The sequence below is a fragment of the Acanthisitta chloris genome, unplaced genomic scaffold (genome assembly GCF_000695815.1).
Source record: "Acanthisitta chloris isolate BGI_N310 unplaced genomic scaffold, ASM69581v1 scaffold26871, whole genome shotgun sequence".
Lineage (NCBI taxonomy): Eukaryota > Metazoa > Chordata > Aves > Passeriformes > Acanthisittidae > Acanthisitta > Acanthisitta chloris.
This window is the reverse complement of record NW_008657023.1, coordinates 20,678-42,829: the sequence shown is the minus strand read 5'-3', so window position 1 is coordinate 42,829 and position 22,152 is coordinate 20,678. Positions and strand designations below refer to the sequence as shown.

Below are 22,152 nucleotides of genomic sequence, written 5' to 3'. Positions count from 1 at the left end.
ACAAACTTTGGATCTACTACAATTTTGTAAACACAGTTGATAGTCTAATAAAGGTGGATTTTCAATCACCTAAGTAACATAGTTGTAGCTAAGGGCTCTATTCTAAGACTTTTCTCCCCACTGATGTGTTTCTTCATTCTCTTAATTCTCAGATTAACACAACGACTTCACGACATATGCTCTATTGCACTCAAGATGACTTGGCCTTGCACTGTTTGCCAAGCACTATTTAGGTAGTTGTATTTTAGTGAAAGCAGGTTAAAACAACAGTTAAAAAGCAGGCGCTACCTGATGACTATGTGAGAAAGCATTAGAAATCATCATAGAAAAAATACACCTGATTCTACATCCGTATATTTCAAACGTATTCTAACAATGATTAATGCACAAGAAATATGCTTTGCTGTGGAAAATTTAAGGCCTAAAATGCTCAACAGCCTACACTGAACAATAGCATTCTCTATGTGTCTATATGCTAGCATTTTATCAGCTGTTGCCAGGCGAAAACTTTCTGGCAGATGTTACAGAATGTCTCCAGCACCTACAATATTCAGATCCATTTAGGGCTCAAATTCTACAGCACAACTTCACTATGTATAGTCAGCAAGACTGTCTTTTAAAGGGGAGCCTCAATCTGATTATTCGCAGCAATAACAGAGACATGATAACATTGCCTGATAGTGAAGAAAAATCAATTTGTCAACACCACACAGACTGGCAGAGGAATATTTTTTTTCAAGAATATGGGTCTGAAACACAAACAGGAGATACAAAGCTTTGTAGAGAGAAAGTCTGCCTGTCCTGGGCATTTAGGCTGAAGAAAATTAATGAAGCCATTTTGGTTTTTTTCCTTGAGTTTTGCACAAAAATGGAGAGCAGAAACTCGGATGCGCTTTTCTCACTACGCCAGTGACCCTCTTATCTTAGCACCCATTCTCCCAGCAGAATACCAGGGAGTACAACAAATATGAGAAGATGCAACCTTCCTTGAATAATTTGTTTAAATGACTTATGAACAGCATGGCTTCCCATCAGATATGCTGAGCTAAGAATGGAGCCCTTAACCTTTCATGGGATATCATTAGTAATAAAGAATATATCAAAGATCAAACTTTCTATATTATTTTCATTTCTTTTAACCTAGATACATATATATCATCCAAGACATTCAAGAACTACAAAACAACAATTCAACTACAATTATGTCAGGAAAATATCCAAATAAATAAACCTTTAATTATGATACAATACTTATTACAGTAAAAATTGGCATTTTTTTCTCTTCAAAAGCAGAAGCACCAGTCTTACATATAACATACTGTTTGAATGATATCTTACATGGAATACAGCATAATACAATGTGCAAACAGCGTTTTCATACAGAACATAATATTTGTCTAGTTTTTATACACTGAAATCGCCTCAAATGGAAACAAGTTCATGCTGAATTAAAAATGTAATTTTAAAACTCAAAGTCAAATCAAAATACGAAGTACTGTTGGAATAGGTACATGAACCATTAAAAACAATGAGAAGCCAAAATAGAGGGTATTGTCAGATAAATGTAATTAGTGCTCAGTTTGTCCCATTCCATCATAAAAGTAAACAGTTAATAGTTTTGCTAGAAAGTAAAGTGACGTTCTAATATTTAAGAATTCTTCAAAATGTCGGTATCATTTTAATGATGTAAAAATCAAGTCAGAAATAGGACTTCTAAAAATTTCTTATTTTTGATACACTGCAAATATCATGTGTGGGCTGTGAAAAGAGATGAAGTCCAATGGAGTGAATACACATCAGCGTCAACATCATGTGACTTCTGCAAAGGCCGTGATGTGGTTCTACGAGTTAAAGGAAAAACAAACAGATAAAAACCACAAAACCAGAGATAGACAGCAGTCAGCATTGTGAATTTTTTTGCCTCTTGTGTTTTAAGGCAGCCTTGTGCTTGAAGACTATTGCAGGATGATGTAAATAAAACTGGTTTTCGCTGTAATGCTCTCACTGACTCCCACAGCAATTCACTGTTAACTGCTGAAAGACTGGATAGGGAAGTTTGCTGGACAAAGTAATGAGGTACAATGGTTCTATAGAATTTTAGTTTCAGATAGTTATTTTTTAAATTAAGTAACAATGTGAACAACTGAGTTAGCTGTACTTTTACTGCTATGCCACTCATAGTTTAAAACAAAATTGCTAGAAATTAAAATGACAGTTTCTGACAGATGATGATATTCTATTTCATGTAAATACAAATGTAATGTTTATTTTTTTAAAGATTAATTTCTCCCCATGAGCTCAATGGCACTGAATTAAGTAGCAAAATGCTACAACCAAGTTGCATTCAGCAGTTGAGAATTCATATTCAAAATTTCTTTATCAGAATCACTACAGTGTACTTTTCACTTGCAATGTAAGAACATTTTCCTCCTTCCTTCAATGGAACAATTCTTACAAACATGAAGATGTGTGTCAGAATGTGAATATACTACATGTGACACTATGTAGTAAAACTGCAGCATCCCAAAGAGCTCTGCTACTTTTCCATATTCTAACCTAAGCAAGTGACTCTGCAAATATTTGGTAGGTGAAGACTCAACTGCACAGTGATGTGCAGGATCCAAAGGCAGGATATGTTCCCTTTAGGCACACAATACCATTGACTGCCAGTATGTTTTACAAAACATGCAATGTGTAAGATTAGTAAAGGGAATCTTGATGTTAAGCCACATGTTTGTTCCTCAGCACAAAAATGCACAGAGGCTAAAATACCATGTAAAGTACTGCAGATTTTTCTCATCACTTCACCTCCTGGAGCAGACCAAAGTCAGAAGAGAGAATATGTAAGCTGAAGAGGAGGGGGATGTACATAACTTGTGGAGAGTGAGACAGATCTCCTGATTCTTGCTTAAGGAAAATCCTTCAGAAAATCTCTTATCACACAGCATAGAAAGTGCTGGAGAGAAACAATGGCCACCATGTGTGTTCATATTCCTCAGTCGTTCGTTAGTTAAACTGTCTAGCTATTTGTCTGTCAGTCTGTGCAGGGGGAGGCAGGCAGGCATCTTTCATTTCCACATTACAGAAAGCAAATTAGAAATACCCAGAGCAGGAGCACCAGACCAGAGAGCTGTCCCTTATTCCCTGCTCTCCAAGCCAAGCTGACAGCTCTGTTCCCTCTCTCACTGTGCTGTATTTTATCACAGCTTCCATAAGAGAATACTACCCAACAGTAAGCACCTATGTATACTTTTCTCCAAAATATAATGAATATATTTTAAATAAATAACAATTTTTAAACCTTAACTAGATTTTTTAAAAGCATTAAGGAAAAAAGCATGCAACTTTCTGAGAAAATGTTATCAGTAAACAATATTAACAAATGTTATTGTTTGCAGATTTTGATTCTGCAGAAAAAAAGCAAAATTAGATTTTCTAATGAGAAAACAAAAAATTAACATTGCAAAGGTTTTTGTTGGTTGGCCATCTTCTGTTTTCAATACAGGAAAGATGATGCAGTGGGAAAACTCAATGACTCTAGAGTTGCTGTGAGGCTATTATGACATTTTCTTCATAGTATTACTTCATTTTTCTTTCAGATCTGAAAAGTCATCCTGTCAACTTAAACGAGCATCAGTCTAAAATTATTCACTTTGTTGGTAAGTAAGATGGTTTAAAAATGAGGAATTGGGGGAAAAATTTCTGCTTTATTTCAATCATTTCTTTCAAGTCCTGCTACGTGCCATCTCTTTCTCTAAGTGACACACATTTGTCTGTGATGCAGAGAACCAAATGCTCTTTCATGTGGCATTAATTCAGGGCTGGATAACTATTACTTAAGGAAAGAAGAATGTGGTTCATACTCCTGCCAGCTATACTTCCAAAATGATCAGGTCACCATCCCTGGAAGAAGCATGGGATGTAATAGCACAGAAGAAAATCCCCCTTCCTCAATAAACCCTCAAAGAGAACTGCTAAACTGCTAAGCTGCTGATCGTGGAGCTATTGATTTCGACCCTAGTGATGGTCTGTCAATTCACTTCCAATGGACTCAGCAGGCTGATGCATAACTAGGTCAAAATTATTCACTTGCTGATGGCAAGAATTACTGATACAGATTCATGCAACTGCCTGGTTACCATGCTTTTTCCTATGCTGTTGTCTCAGGCAACACTACAAATAAGCCTTGCTGAGATTCTCTGCAGGGAAAAAAAATTAAACAAACAGCATCCCTCTTGAGTAAGTGCCTTTCAACTCTCTTACTTCTGCTCAGATTTACTGCCATACAGTTCAGTGTGAGATATTAACTTCTGTCAGCAGATTCACACAGATACAGGAGACAAGCAAAAAACCATGCACAAGACTATCTTCCACTACAAATAAGCCTTGCTGAGATTCTCTGCAGGGAAAAAAAATTAAACAAACAGCATCCCTCTTGAGTAAGTGCCTTTCAACTCTCTTACTTCTGCTCAGATTTACTGCCATACAGTTCAGTGTGAGATATTAACTTCTGTCAGCAGATTCACACAGATACAGGAGACAAGCAAAAAACCATGCACAAGACTATCTTCCCCAGCTCCATGGTACTTTCCCTTCTACAGCACTCAAAAGAATCAGAAGTGCTGAGGGTCTGCTCAATGGCAGGAGTTTCACAGAAAGGCACCTCAGCATTTGTACTATCCATTCTAAACAGACAGTATCAGCCTAGTGTCAGCACCACAAGGGCAAAGCATGCATCACATCACACCACTAACAAAAAAGGGAATGCTACAGGCTAAGCCTTGAGTGCAGGTTTTTGGGTGAAGTGATCCACACCTGTATATCTTCTGCCAAGACTTTAAATAAATTTCTGTTTATAAGCAATGCTATATTGTTATAGCATTGAAAAAATACAACTTTTTGTGATTTGCAGTTTTCATTATATATACTAAATATATTTAGTTGGGGTTTTTTTGTTCTTTTCTCATCAATACAGTTAGAAATATTCAAAAATATTCATCATCCTAAAAAGGATTTTTTCATTTTTAGAAACGGGAATTTGAAAAGTTGTTTGCAGTTTTTCCTACAGTAGAGTTTGTTAAAAGAAATAAAAAACCACTACTGTAGTACTTCAGGCAAATTAAAATTGATCAACAATGATAATGTTGTCATACAATTCACTGAACCAGCAGAGTATATTTTATGTTTTTATTGGACAAATCACATTTTTAGAGGGGGAAAGAAAGGCATTCAAGTGAAATTCCCCATTTAAAACTTTGCAGACCTGCACAGAACGCTGCTGCCACACTGCATTTGCCTTAGCTTCAGCTCCACACGCTCACTCAGGTGCGCTCCTGCGCACATACGTTTATTGCCTTGTGTGAAGATGCTCAAAACGGTCTGTGCCTGACATCCAGGAGAAGAACCTAATGATGCGTGCTTTGAGGGAGTCTCTCTGCAAAGGATCTTCCTGATTGTTATTAATACCTTGATTCTGTAACACCTACAACATGTATATTTGATGAGGTCGCACCGAATCTATTGTTCCACATCTTATGTTCCAGTATTATTTTTTTGAACATTAGATGTGGTGATCACAGTTTGCATTCAAACAGAAATAATTCTTGCACAATCCCCCCAAGAAGCAGATTTAAGCAGAAGAGTAGGACATGAATGCAAATTCAAAAGCTTGACACTGAATCGAAATTGCTTATGGTTTTTTATGAGCTAAGTCTCCTGGGTATGTGTTTCTGTGTGTGAAACAATGTTGTACTGTAACTCCTTTAACAGACTATTATCAAGAGAGAACTGTTATGACAACAGAAATCTGAAAATTGCCTATAAGCTAAAATATGCACACAGGCTCCCGTCAAGCCACCCTGGAGAAACAAAGACTGGATACCTATGGAATTTTTTGGACATCAAGCACTACAGTATTTGGATACTTCTCAATTAAATATTTTGAAACATCAGAAATAGATACAAACCCTCTCCCTTATTTGCCAGTAGTATGATGAGGCAAAACATCTTTGTGTTTTGCTTCTTGCTGTGAGCATAGTGAGGTGTGATCAGTCTCCCTGGAGAGACATGGGAACCAGCCTGGACTCCCTAGGCCACGCTGCTGTGTGCACACAAATGCCCGGAACAATGAAAGACTTCGTACCAAAATGCTTAAGACCAAGGAAAGAGCAACACTGAGAATCAAAAGAACCCTTCTCTGATATTGTGAAGAAGCTGTTCTATGTCTTATGAATAATCAAGATGGTGCAAATAGAAAAAACATTACACCTTAAAATCTGAAGGGGAAAGCTTCCCCATTCTTAAAAATACTATCCGAGCTCACTGAAATAGCTATACTTACTGTTGTTGAAATGCTTCATCATCACCATTACCTTTGGCACATACACAATAGAATAAGAATTAAGAGACAAATTCAACACAATTTCTGAGACAATTAACCCTGATAGTCACTAGCAACTGGTATGATGGGCATCAAGAGTGCAACATATTGTGAGAGGAATTTTAAACACTTATCACCATTAAAAGCTGGAAATGGCAGACAGAGAGAGCACCTAATCTATCTGTTTCTAGTTCAGTTCTAGTGTCTGGATAGTCAGTCCTATGGGGGGGAGTATTAGAAGCCTCACTGTAACTAGGAATGGTGACTGTGTCTGGGAACACAACTTGGGGATTGCTGACAGAAGTAGCAGTATGAAGGAATGACAAGAACAACCTTGGGGGATAAATGCAGTTTAGCTGTCAAATAGAGCACTGCAAGGAATCCACTGTGTGAATAAGTAACACTGAACAGCTATAGAAAGCACAGATGATCAGACACAGTAATTATCTCAACCCACAGGAGATGAACCATAGTGCATCTCCTAACTCAACACTTCCTTCTAAAACCTTGTATCTTAGTATCCTACCTACTCCCTCAATGAGTCCTAAAATGCTCCATGTTCCCTTTGTGTTTGATTGTATCAAGGCTAGAATACTTAATAAATTTTTTTTTAAAAAAGACTAGGAGAATCAGAAGCTACTGTAAGATGTGCAGAAAACTTCTGTAAGCCCTGGCCCATTACAGGTGACTTTTGCATGAAATAGTGTCAGTCTCCCCTGAAATAGAAAACAGAAAAACCAGTTTGCGACTGCACTGCATGAAGCTGAACTTTTAAACTCTTCCAGTACCACCCAGAATATCCCCATTTCTCAGTAATTCTTGCAATAGAACAGGAGTCTCTAACCTTGACTGTGGTAGGAAGAGAACTTCCTCTCTGTAGGAGAGTGCCAGCTAACTGAAACACAAATTGTCTTGTAAGCGATGAAGAAGGTCAGAGATAGGCAAGAAAAAGAAGCCGATGAGTGACTGATGAGGTTTCTTGGCTTTCATTCTTTTCATTAGCTCTGAGGATGAATGTAGTTAAGGTGAAAGCACTAAGTCTGCATTGCTGAGCCAGCTCTGGCAAGGATTCCTCAAGGAGACACTGCAACTGTGGCTTATTTGAGTGCATGAGAAGTGGGTACCCATGCAGAGCAGCTTAATCATCTGCATGCACCACAATTAAACAGAAGTGTCATGCAAACAGTGATCTAACCTTGTCAATAACCAGCAGCAGCTCAATTCAGAATACTACAAGTATACTTATTCCTATTTAAGTGCACTTCAAATGTAGCCTGACCTCCACCAGAACTCAGACAGTGGAGCATGGTGAGCATGCCAAGAGCATTCGTTCTCCATGGAGAAAGCACAGGAATAACAAGTAGCAGATCTGGAAACACAAAAGTAATGTGCTTCCAAGGTCTGTGTGATGCACCATGATTCATTTACTGGTGAATTTATAACAAAATAGCAATGAGTGAGGTCTAGTTGGCATTTCTAATGAAGTCATTCTTTAAAGCAGGATCTTTGAATTGCTCACTCCCAGATAACTATACACTTATTATTTTTAAATACCAATCACATAGCTGCATTGCTTCATGCTTGCACTGCCTTAGCCTTTGATAACTTCAGACAGTTAGGATTTGTGCTACTCTTAGTAGCTTATTTCCAACAGTAAGCTGTCTTTAATATTGGCACAGTAGCTTGCAGACTGAAAATAAGGAAAAAGTTTTAAAACAAGCCAAATGTAAATCTCACTGCATTCAGAATATTGAACTGGAACAGTCCTGACTGTTCAAAATGTAATGTTAAGTAACTCACGCATGTCTAAAGCAGATAAAGACAAATAGCACAAATATTTAGCATCACTCCCTTTCCAGTGGAGAGCAAAGGATGTAAAATAAGAAGGAAGTTTAAAAACAGACTAAGCTAATAATTCTTGTAGTGATGGTAGTTAATTGAGATTAAATAACTTCATTTAGACCTTAGCTCTCCCCAAGTATTATTCTTAGTGCCTTTTACTTAATAAGGACTGGCTTCTATATAGAACTTCAGACTCAACATTTCGAAAAAAAAATCCACAGATACTCAAAACCTAAAGTACTCACATGTAAGTAACTTTTACATCAATTATTTGCTAATTCTAATTCAAACCTTCTGAGAGTGGAAACAGAAGGAAGCATTTCCCATACACTGAGACCTCACCAAGTACTAACATCCTGTGGACAAGTCCCCAATTTAATTATGTAGAGAGAAGTTCCATGACAGCTACTGTCTACTGCCATAGGAATATGGGTTCAGAAAGAAAGAAGCTCATTCATATAATAGAGTCCTAGACAGTTCACAAATGGTAGAGGTTATCCTCAAGCAGAGCAAACATTACTCCTACCACCATCATCCCACACTCTCCCGGAGCTTTCCCCACATCTCAACCTTGCCTAGGCCAAGTCTCAGGAAAAGAACACTCTTTGCTATCAATGCAAGGGTCTCAAATCAGATAGAAACATTAAGGTAACGTGAGGTCTTTATCCCCAGAAAATAAAAATGCTCAAATTTCAAGAGCCAGAGAATGTATATTTATTACCCATGATGGCTTTTGAGCAGAAGAAATGGCTTCTGTTGCAGGACAGCCTAGCACATAAGCCATCCTCTTATTAATGAGATGTGCTCTAGGCCAACTGACACCTTGTATTGTTTTGACATTTTACAGAAAGTTTACTGAAAGGATTATTTTGAAGATATGCACTCATCATCTAAATGCTTGCTTGTTCAAGCAAATGAGCCTCTGAGCGACAAGATATCAGCAGAAGTAGCTTAGACACATTTGGTTCAGAAAGGTATGTTAGACCATAATGAAAGGAAATCTTTTTACCCTTCAAAGAAAGGAACAGAAAACCCAGGGCTAGGAGCAATTCTTACACAAGGACAACTACCACCACTTCCAAGTGCCTAAGAGACTGGGAAGTGGTTTAAAACATTTCTTCTTGTGTTTCATATGAAAAAAAATATTAGAAGTCATTTGGATTTAAAAGAATACCATAGAAAAATACTTTTGGTGCCCTATCCAGTGTTGAATTGTTTACTGTCTTCAAATACAGGCATAACTCAGGAGACTTTAGCAAAGACAGATAATGTAATTAGAAAAAGTACACCTTCTTTTAAACTTCGAGTTACTAGTATTTGTTTGCTCATAAAGTTGTTCAGACATAATCTTACCTAACACTTGCATACTATAACATCATCTTCAAGAAACATATATAGTTATCACATTAAATGAAAATAAATTTTAAACACATTGTGATATTTATTCAAGCAAAATGTTTTGGCATACCCAGGAGACTATCGCTCGTATGTCCCAGTCCAAAATTCCATTTGCTCTGACAAGAGATCATGGGGTTTGTGCAGTTACTATATGACCTACGTTAGTCTCTGCTATTATCATGTTCATTCAATTGTTCGCCTTGCTAGTGAAGGTGTCAAATCTCCAGTGCTTCCCCTGTCCTGGGACTAGCATGTGTCTGATGATAAAAACCCTACAGCTGCTCCAGAAGGGGCTGCATCCCATGCTCTACACTAGCCTGGGGACATAGCAGAAACAAATATGATAAATGCCACTTGTATCTGAATTGCATAGCCCACTGGACTCAAGGATTAGATTTTCTGTCTAAGCACTTTGGATTTAAAAGAATACCAAGTTCTGTGGACTCTCAGCATGTTAATCAAACTTACTTGAACACAAGGGAAGAGGACCTCAGATCCACTCAGCCTGACTCCATGGACTTGCAGAAGCTACAGCAGTAAACTGGATTGATATAAAGCAATTGTCCTCATAGGTGACATGAAGAGCCCCCCTAGGAGTGTCACTGAATTAATACTTCCCTTCTACTCCTTCACTGACAAGTCTCCTTATTTTAAATCTAATAACCTTGGCACTCTTGTAAAGATAATTTGGGATCATCCTTCCAGCAAAGCTACATCTTATTTCATTGTTTTTTAAAAAGTAAGACTTTACCTTTTCTAAAGGGCTTTCTACTCGGGGTATGCTGATCATGGGCATCTGGGCCAGATTATCCAAATGAGAATGTTCATGCTCTGGCTGACGTCCTCTGAAGTTATTTACCACACAAACAACCTAGAAGGGATTAGAAGATAAACAGAAAAGCTAAGAAACAACTCTTTTTTTTGAGCTTTGATCCTGACATCCATAATTAGGCAGAAATGACACCAGCTTTAGTCAAAACTTTACAGTAGAAACACAGAAATGTGAAGTTCATGTTCTACAGAAAATCCTCAATTAATATTTCAAGACAAAAGGCTTTCAACCAATTTATTGTTACACTCATCATCTGAGAACCAAAAAACCCTCTTATGTAAAAGCAAATTCATTAGTGAAGCTGAATAATAGAACACCAATTATTATCAATGTCATGAAGAGATGTCCAGAGCATGTGCAGCACCACACGGCAATAACCTTAAACTCCTATGAAGGTCAATACCATCTGCATTTTGACCAGCAAAGACTTTCTCAAATGGAGAGTGAGAAAGGGAACGAGAAGGCAAGTACCATGCCCAGGTTTGAATGAAACTCTAAATATGCTCAGGGCAGCAGTGATTCTCACACAGGGATTTAACAATGTGATATATACCAATTTGTTTGAGTTTCTACTAATTCAGACACTCAGCCCAGCAGCAATGTTTGCCAATTGTATTTTCTTCAAAACACAACTAAATTTGATGTCATGCTACTCAAAGGAGTTTACGCAATATATATCACAAAAGATAAGAAAAAATGCTGGGACAGATTTCTTCTCTATTCTGTTCTCTTTTATGGGCAGGAGCAGCATTTAAACATGAATGACCAAATATAACCTCTAGACACCTTGTATGGCAGGGAATGTTTGGAAATGCAAGCAGGTATATTTTAAAGGAGACCTGCAGCTGCCCTTGCATGTCTCAGAGGAGTAAAAACACCAACCTCAGTCATCCCTGGGAGCGTTCTCAGCCAAGACAAGTCTTCAGATCCAAGATCTTGACACCAAGACCTTGAGATCCAAGAAACAAACTCAAAAGGTGTATCTAGCACTATTACAATCTGTCAGGCAGACAAACCCACAGGCAGTAAACAGCAGTGACTGTTCTATTCTGTAGTCTTGCACTGCAGATATTAGTGATTAATAGATTAGAAACAGTTTTCTGACACACACACTAGTTATTGTGAACTGTGCTTAATCTGGTTTTGAAACAGCTTCAGAATAGGAAAAGGCTAAACAAAGATTTTTTGATTCAGAGTAACATAAAACTTCAACACAAACCTCAACCAGTATGAAAAATTCATTAGGGTTACTTTAAAGCTATAGCAATAAATACTACCTGCTCTCTGATCAGTGTAGGTATCACTATACCAAATGTAATACTTTCTACACAAAATCATTACTATATGTTATTCTGAAGGACACACACTTGATTAAAGTGGGTCTTGATGCAAAAATTACTGCTTGAAATGCTACAACCTGGTTTATATGGAAGTGAAAAGAGATCACTTGATCAATTCTTTGTTGATGTCACATTTCTGAGTATAAGCAAATATAACTAAGGAAACTGATAACTAAAACCACCTAAAATTAGAAACACTTCTTTTGTCATTTAGTTGTCCGAATTTTTTTTAGAGATAAAAATGTATACACTAATTTTTTTTCAAACAGACATGACAAAGATATAGACTTACCAAAAATACTGCTATAGATATTCCAATTACAAATCCTGCTATTACATCTGACCAGTGATTTCGATACTCTGCTACTCTGTTGATTCCAGTAAGGAAAGCCAAACACATTAAACCCAAACACAGAACAGGTTTTGCAAGCCTTGTTCCTCTGGCTTTCACTGTGTTGGTGATATACATCTGAAAATTAGAAAGGAAGAAAGTATAAGACTGATGAATATCTCCCACTAATTGGTGAATAAAATTTTAACATTTTGTTTCAATAGACTGTGTATATTTGGCTATCTTTTTTCGGGGAGGGGTGGGGGGAGAGTGGGTAAAGCAACTAGAAAGTGAAGCACTAAATGTCATCATACCCCTTTTCCTAGGGATACAGAAAAGGACTCAGACTACATGGCAAAAATGACATTGTCTATGAACCTGCAAAGCCTGCAGAAAACCAGGCAAATTAGACAATCCTGTCCTATCCTACTACTCCCAATCTATGTATTTATTTATTTATGCATAGCAGTAACAAGACTGATTTTTCAATGTGCTATGTTGACAGTAATAGGAAAAGATTTTTACCCTGAAAGGGGTGACATGAAGGCCTTACTTTTATTAGGACTATCTTCCTTATACACCACTTCATGTGACTAATTAGAGATTTGTCAAAAGTCAGTGAAAAAGTGAAAGAACAGTGTTAAAAAGCAGTGAAAACGGAACTAAATGCCAGCACCTTATTTTATAAATAATGTGTTTCAACCAGTTTGAATGCTTGTTTCAACCAGTGCTGAACTCATACAACCCTGTTCTTCACACAAACCAATCTAAATGTAGCGAGGTTTATGCATCACTCCCAGAAATCCATCTGGCCTGCTTGCAGTCTAACTCTCCCAGTGCAATACTACTGAATTGAAAGCACTGCCTGATGACAGACCAACTCTTCTGCCCTAAGGGTGCATTAGTGACTACTAGGTTAAGCCAGCACTTTCCAAGCTCTAATGGGCCAGTGGGACAAATTAATAGCAAGTATTTGAATTTCCATTCTCTTGAATCCTGGCATCAAGACTGCATGAAATACCCCACCTCAAATTTTAAACCGAGTTGAAGTTTTAAGAGTGAAGAAATCAAATATTTCCTACAGAGTTTCACTAGAGCCTCCAAGTGTGTAAGGCCATCGCGTTGAACTGCAGAAGCAAACGGATGAATCTGAACTGGAGAACCAGTACCACCTTTTTGGTGAACAAATGGGCAATCCCTTGGGGTTTTTTTGGGTTTTTTTTTTTTTTTTTTGTACTGGCTGAAACTTCACTTGAATTTATTGGGCAATCATCAAAGTGCTGCAATAATCCAGCCAAGAAGAAGTTCAGGACGTGTGGTTACAGTTATGATAAACTAATTAAAGAAGTAGTGGTCAGAGCTTAACAAAAAAGAGCAATATCTGACAGCAGTTTTGTTCAAAACACTAGAGACAGATCCATGGCTTAGAGGACGAACCAAAGTTTCATCTTAAAATCACAGCAGACTACTGGAACACACATGCCTTCAGTGTACTTTACATGATGACCAGCAAACTACTAGCAAGCTTTCCATTAATTCAGACAGAGCAAAGGTTTGCAAAAAGAGTTTTGGAAAGTATCTCCAAGCCACGTGTCTCCTCTCTTCTTCCTAGACCATTTCAGAAAGTGTTTCTCCCTTTGCTGTCTAGCCTTATCAGCTATGTATTTTTATACATGTATCTTTATATTTTTGCAGCTGTCTTCAGTGAGTTACTATGTGGAAGGCTGATAAGACAACTGTGACTAACTTCCAGCATTTTAGCCTTACTGGTTTTCTCCAAGCTACAGAGTAGGACACACTGAATTAACTAAGCAATCCTCTATTTCAGTGAGTTTCATTGTACTCCTGGATATTACCATTATCCACATTCACACTACATGTTAAGACATCTGATGCTAGGGAAAATGTTTGAATATTTTGAATATGCAGTAAGAACAGCAAATGTCAAATACAGCTTGGCTGAAGTTAACATAGGGGAGTTGGCAGAAGATATCTTGCATTTAACTCTGTATTGTGGCATATTAAATTGAAATGACTACTGAGATGGAAAAGCCTGCTTGTTTAATGCAGGCAGCAGTGATATAATCCAGTTCTCTACAGCACTTGGTCATGGCCCAAGATGATCTCAATTTTTAGTAGGTCAAAACACATTGTAATACAAATACTTGATTCTGTAGTACTTCGATCAATCTTCAACATTTTTAATACAAAGCTGAACCAAACAGTGTTCTGCACAAAATTCTCAGAATCTTTTTACAACCAAGTATGTCCTTCAAATCCCTACTCAGACAAAGTTCTAAGCAGAAACAACCACAGATTGCTGCTGTGCCTCACATGAGTAATAAAGACCTCCATTTGTCAAGTCCCTTCCTACATGTGCAGTCAAGATTTTCATGCCCAGTTCATTATTCAAAATAACCTGAGGGTTATTTTCACTTTTCTTTACAGAACAGACACCACTGATGCTATGACTAGTATTATATTAAAATATTAAAGAATCAGTAGAAATGGGGTAAACTTTTCCTGAAATACTGTAGCAAAAAGTCTGTATATTTGCAAAACTCTATATAGGAAATGTAGTCTCTTCCAAGGTAGGATTCATAGATTTCCATTTTTAAACTTGACCTCTTGCAGCTCTAAGTACAATATATTAACACAGTCAACTCAAAGATCTGATTTGCACTAGAATAAAATATAATTAAGTAGTTGTTTTCCTCTTGATTCTGAAAGAAAAGCTATGAACCAGCACAGTCAGTAACTGACAAAGACTAAACACCTTGAAAAGATTACAGGATTTTCCTTCTCTTACTCTTCATAAATATTAAATGTAGCACCAACAAAGGAAAACAGTTCAGTGATTTAAAACACTAGTAAGAATGAATGACAATATAATTTTTTACATGGCAAGAGATGCTTACTGAACAACATCATCTCAGTTCCTTGTAAGAACAAAAATTAGGAGAGGAAGAATCTAATTAAAGAAAACTTTTGAATTAGTCAACAGCAAGACTAATGGCAGAGACTTTGTATCTAATGTCAAAGATTGATAGAGTAGTTAGAATTAATTCAGCAGGCTGCACATTCTCCTGCAACATCAGATCAGCAGTGAATCTTTCCTAGAAGAACCTCTGCTATTTCTTTTCCTTTTTCCTGAAATAAGATTTTAGTATTAAAAGATATAAAGAAGACACCAGCATGCAAACACTGGCAGAGAGTCATATAAGGAGGTGGATTATTACCTGGTTACACAATATACTAACATTCACTAAACTTTCAGGAGCAAGAATCTTGCAGAAAAGATGATCATGGGCCCAACAAAAGCTCTGCAGAGAAGAAACAATAATTTGTAGGCTTTATCTGCTAGTCCTGTCTGAGGCCATAGTTGAGGCCCAGGATTCACTGTTCAAAGCAACAAAAGTTGCCTATAGACTTCAGCGTTATGTCAGTTACCAAGACATTAAGGCTGTTCCTCTATCATTATAAATCCAAAGCAAGTCTGAAATGTATGCAGTAACACCAAGTTAAAACACTACCCTACAGACTGGCTGGCTGCCAACTGTTCTTGTCCATTGTAATAAGAATAAAAAAAAAGCAAAAATTTATAGAATTAATTAAATTTGCCTTAAACTACAACTAGCATTGACCAATCCCCTCAGTTTGCAGCACCAAAGGACAACTGTTAGTCACAAGTTTTATATTTAAATCTACAGGAATAGGCTGACTAAATCGTCATATATCACTTTGAAATCCTACCAAAGAGACTCCTGACTTCTCATTCCTGTGTCGTGGTTGTAGAAAAAAAAGACAAGTACTTGGCTGCTTCAAAACACATCTCTAATTGTCCAGGGTGTGCCAGCTTATGCATATCAAAATGCAGCTTATACAATTATATTCTTTTTAATACAGTTGCAGCATTTGCCTTAATACCTAGGTAAGCAAATGCTGTTCCAGCTGAGAAAGGGTGAATTGCAATCCTGATAAGAAATGAAAGCAGATGCAATCAACTTATTAACCCAACTCAAGCGAAAACAAATAAACAAAAGATCCCTGGTGAGTTGAGCAGACATCTAAGGAGAAATCCAGGTAGTAGCCACCTTGGTTAGAGATTTCAGAATAGATATACAGTAGTTAATTTTGAACACACTGGTACATTGGTAGAAAAACAACCCAAAGGTCTGAAGAAGGCAGGTAATGCATCCTTGAGAGTGTCTGTTTGGAACAGGGTAGAGAAAATGCCTAACCTATAGTGCTGCCATTCAACATTTCCATTCCTAAGTTTTTCTTGATAGGTACTGAAAGAAATTAACATTAAGAGAGAGGTCTAAATATTAGTAATACAACTGTTTGAAGAAGTCTGTGCTTTCAAGCAGGAGGGGAATTCAGAGTTACCATAGCAGCCACCCACTCTCAAAAGGGGGGAGGGGGGAAAAAGGAAGACTCAAGAACTTAGATGAAAAAAAGAAGCTATTGTTAACAAGACAATAAGCACAGATGCTAGGTGATAAGGATGTGGCTGCACTTAAATGGAACGAGATAGGAGAATCATTAGAAAAAGCATAGGCTTTGTTTCTAAATGGGTTGATCAGTGAAATCACACATCTGACAGCATTTACTTCACCCCCTCAGAGAACAAGGACTCTTGGATCAGCTTGTTGTGTGTTTTTTGTCTTTAAACTGGTTTTGTTTTGTGAACAGCTGGCTGAAAGGCCCAGGGAGGATACTGTAACCATCTCTCCCTCCCAAATTTCTGTTAACCAAAAAGAAAGCACATTTTGTACCAGAGATGATATGGCAATGAAATACGGACTGATATATGGAGGTCTTTATGTCCATGCTTTCAGCAACTGTTGTAGCATGGCTCATACAAAGACTAGGCTACTGTTTTAAATCTTCAACTCCAGTGAATAGTGATGAGAAAATTGTTATTTAGGGCCAACTATCCTGATAAACATCATGGCAGTGTAAGGACATGACCCCAAATATGGGAACATGGCATTTTTTTCCCCTGGTGTGTAATAAACAGCAGTTTTAGTTGCAATCATGCAACAGGATTTTTTGGGGGGAAAAGAAAAAAAAGGGAAAAAAGAAACTGCCAACATTGCATCAAGGAGCTACTAAAAACCTCAGAAATCCTGAGAGCAGTTTATAGTGCTTTAGTTAAATGACAAGAGTGTCATGCATCATGCAGCAATACAGTCATTATAAAGGACATATTCATTTCTGCAGCTACTGAAAGAGGGTAAAGTCATGAAATGGATCACAGCAGTTTCAATTTTTCATACTGCTAACTAAATATTGACCAGACAAAGTTTGCATGAAGTATTCTTGCTCATGTCAAAAGCCACTAATACTAGGTATGAAACCCTACTAATGTCTACTTTTAGTTTTTAAAATTTATTAGCACTGTTTTCCTTCCTGCTTTGCAGTAGCTGAACAGTTGGTTTCCTTTAGTTACTGTGACTCATGGCAACATTGGAGATGGATGAGAAAAATAGGAGCAATTAAAATGAAAAATTCTGAGTATTTTCTAAAATAACTTGCACCAAATTTAGGGGTATGTTTCAGTGAAGCAAAGCCTTACATATTTCGACAAATAAAGACAATACTATTAGGAGTCTTGCACTTGGCTCAAGTTTTATAGCTTGTCTCTTATTTGCAGGTAAGACTTGCCTGTATTAACTGATGATCCACAACTCTTAAACATCTCTTAAACTGTTGGTAAATGCTACCGTCAGTGCTGCAGATTTTAAGCAACTGGTTCTAAAACTATATGCTGAAACACAGAGTTGACACACTGTGGCTGGGGTTGGGATGTTTGCCAGGTTGGCAAGTATCAGTTTCCAGATCAATCAGGAATTAAAAGCTCATTCAGTTTATACTCAAAAGCAATACAGTCACACACATGTATCCACATGCATATATATGTACACATGCATACACACACATATGTATAGGCAGTTCACTGAGGGAATTTAAAGAATGACTCCTGCAATGACCATAGAGTCTCTCTCTCTCACTCACTCACACACACACACACACACACACACACACACACACACACACACACACACACACACACACACACACACACACACACACACACACACACACACACACACACACACACACACACACACACACACACACACACACACACACACACACACACACACACACGACTAGTTTCCTGCTAACACCTTGAGAGCAGCCCTGGGCCCATTCAAAAGGCTGCAAAGGACTGTGATTGCCAGCACAGATCAGGTAAGAGACTCCCGTAGCCATGTGACAAGTTGTCCCCAGCACATAAACAAGATGTGCTCCTGCCTAAGACTAGAATGATGTGCACTCCTAACTAAGCCAGAGAACATTGCACAGAGTTACTTGAGTGAGATTAATTGCTCACTCTTCCTCTACTCTGCCTCTCCATACTTCTCAATAGCTTATACAACAGCTCTGATGCCAGGCAATGAACATCAGGTTTTTTATCCCAGCCCTGTTTATCACATCCCATATCAGAGAAGAGAGAGGAAGAAAGGGTGGATTATCTTGTAGCCCAACTCATTGCGTAAGAGTCAAACTGACTTTGCATGAGCAATGAGGTACATATTAATACCAATTCTGGTACCAAAAGAAAAACCTACAGAGTTCAGCCCACCCTTCTGCTTCACCCCATCCAAGAATATGTCTGTGTGCAATTCTACTGCTCTGTACTGCGTTAAAACATGAAAAGGAACCACTGCCAGTCAGAGGCAATCCCCACCCTTATTCTTTACCACCCAACAAAGTATATCTCCATAGGCTTTGGAAATGGAGAAAAAGTAAACCAAGAAACTGGTTATTCTAAATCTATAACCTTTTATGGATAACTTGCCCTCTCTGAGCATTGCCTTGGCTTTCAAGGCTCAGAAACCACTACACCTTGTCAGAATTAAGCCCAATGAATCAAATTCTCAAAGGCCACACAGTAACTCGCAGAAGGTTTACATGTAAAATATCAGCCAATAGTTCCCTTATCTTCTGCCCATTCCTCCCTCCTCCCCTCACAGTGCAAGCCATTTTCTCTCAAAAATATAATGGCATTAAATAGTATAATATACTTACAGCCAGATACATAGCTGCATATACGCTTAGTGCTGCTTCTTTGGATGGGAATGTCTTTCTGGCTTTCATGATAAGGTCTGGATTTCCAGTACAGGCATGTACGCTACTGATGAATTGTGTATACTGTTTACATCCAAGTGCTGTATAGTTGGGTTTACAAAGTGCAAGAAAATGGGGTGCAAGATTCCCTGTTACTACTTGTCCAGCATTTACAAAGATGTCCGTAGCAAACAGTCCAAATGCGTAAATTCCTAAAGAGGGAAACAAAGAGTTAAATTTCCTGACAGTTTCATTCCAAGGCAAAATATTATAGTATTTATCACAGCAATATAGCAGCTCCTTCCATTCAAGAACATGAAAAATCCTCACATGTATTCTATCCTAAAGATTCACGGCTCATGCTGGAAATGGTACTTTCCTACACAACTGCAGCAGCAACAATGCAATGTACCCAGACACTTGATGTCTCTTCAACTTTCAGAGTAGCACACTCACCACTTGTGCAAGTAGCCTACTTTCCTAGGCCCCCTAGCCATGCATCTCCCCTGTTCGGGGTATGTAGCTATACTGATACCTAACTTTCGCTCATGTTCACTAAGCAGAAGTGACAGAGGCAAATTCTTCACCCTGTAAATTTGCTTGAGAACCAAGGAAGTCAGGTCTTGATGGAGAAGTAACTTGAAAAATCATAACACATGCTGGACAAACATTTTCTTTTCCCTTGCAGCTGTAAAGAAGCTAAAGTACTGAATAATTCAATATTGCCATGAACAAGTTGTCTTCATCAGCCTTCTACTGGGTAAATCTCTATGCATGGCATATTAATCACAGTATCAACACAGTGAGCTGAAGATCTATATATCTGAGGAGCTACTTATGCTAAAGAGTTTTTTAATCAGACATATCAGCAAAGCATTAAGCACATGTATTCATTCATTAGAATGGAAATGCATGTATCTGATTACTTAAAAGAAAACAGATTTCTGCTATCCTTTTGTAAATAGAAAACAAGCTCTGGAAGAACATGCAAACACAGCACCCTGACCGGGAGGCAAAGCCAGCAGGTGCTTGTTCAAATTCCACCTAAGCTACAGATTTCCTCTTGTATTTCCGTGAGTAAATCACCTTACCTTTCCCATACTCCAATTCACTGGGAATACAGAGTTCTGCTAGATCCCAACTTCATGGGGCACCATAAGGACTTTAATGGACTAACTAATTCCACAAAAACACAGGTGTTTCTACAGGTGAGGGTTTTTTCCTCAGCAAAGCTAGAGGACCAAGGATGATGGGATCCTGACTGATCAGCAATGTCACACTAATGTTAATTCACCCTGAGGTGCTAGACTCTGGTGAGCAGCTGATTGTGCCTAGCCAAGTCTCTTCACAGAAAGGCCCTTTCAGCAAGTCCCGAGGGTGTGCACTGCCTCAACATAGGTGGCCACATTATTTTGTCTGAGCACAACGGGTAGCAATGCCACATCTAGTGGAACAGTGTAGAGACCTTCGTTCATCCCATCCCTCCTTCACAATTTTTATTTGCTTCTGTGAGGAAACCAGGGCCCACCTAGTGGGAAGGAAACTCAGGCACTGATTAGACACAGAGCAACTGGAGCGGGAAGAGCTCCTCAAAATCACTCCCCACCTCCTCTGGACCTATGTGAGACAGTTTTGTTCTTAATGCACTCCAATGTGCCAGCGAGCAATCGCACTCCCAGAAGGCAGGCACAGCTCTTACACAAGCTCTGCAAATACAGACACAGCTGCACATGTCCTCCCTCCCCCTGCAACTGGGACACGCAGCAGGATTGGCTGCCCCAAGGCTTCATTCTTCCAGCTGTTTCTCTTAGATACAACCATAAGAGAGAAGCAAACAACTGAATTGAACCCTGCTATGGCATCCCTGCACATATGAAAAAGCAGCATCTGGGAATATTCAACACACATTTTGGGTGGTGGGACTTCTCCCTCCAAACACATTTAGAACAAACTATGTAGAAAAGATGACTTCTCATATCTACTAATGTCAGTCAACATCAGTGGAGCATGAATTTTGTACAGTTTACTACTAGAGACTAAAACACAATACCCAGGCTAAAAAAGTACCTAAACTGGGCTCGGCTTCAAACACACATTTATATCCTAATATATATGTGTGTATGTACTATCACCTATAGATATGGCACAAGGATATCACTTTTCTCCACCCTACTCCAGGCCTGTTGGTTGTTCTTCCCTCTTGTGGTCCCATTTTTTTTTTTATTGTTTTTCTGCTGCTGTTTCTGCAGCAAATTTTTAATCCAAACTTCCAGGAAGCCTCATTTGCTACCCACAAAGGAGTACTGCACCTGAGTTAAGATTACACATGAAATGTTGTATGTTTATTTGAGTATTTGCCCGAGGTAAAATTAATTACGACATAATCGATCACTCTCACCGTTCAGAAAATGAAAGCATTAATTTTGCTCATACCAAGGAATCTGATGGTCCTGCGCACCAGTGGATTTATGTAACAACAGTCTCCAGTTAATATTGTTTTTTCTTGGTTTTCAAAATCCTTTGTAGCTAACTGTAGACAAAAGACTGCAGTTTCTCCAACGATAATCTTAGGGAAGGAGAAAAAAGGGGAGAGAATTGGTACATCAGATTACAACAAGCAAAATACACTAATATTAGAGACAGCCATCTCATCTTAAAGAAACAAGACCAAACCAGCACAAAAGACAACATAAGTGAATTGAGTTCTGTACATTAATCTTCTTAGGAGGGAAATATGCCTTATGGCTTGCTTTACTTTATTTGCATTAAAAGAGAATAAATTACTACAGCCAGGATTTGGAGTCGACATAACATAACCTAGTTTTCAGGATGAGGGGAAAGAGAAAGAAATCTATTAGTTCAAGAACAACAGATCACATAACACACACAA

At 38.2% G+C, this 22,152-nt stretch overlaps 1 protein-coding gene across 1 annotated transcript; it reads right to left on the bottom strand.

Annotated features, from left to right (window-relative positions):
* Nucleotides 1-865: 865 nt before the first annotated feature.
* On the bottom strand, nt 866-21,828 carry LOC103811584 (lipid phosphate phosphatase-related protein type 5; the record flags this gene model as incomplete). Its single annotated transcript, XM_009084569.1, has 5 exons — nt 866-1,841; nt 10,371-10,490; nt 12,084-12,260; nt 19,224-19,474; nt 21,696-21,828. Coding segments are annotated over 5 exons (714 nt in total), but the record flags the coding sequence as incomplete, so codon positions are not given.
* Nucleotides 21,829-22,152: the final 324 nt, after the last annotated feature.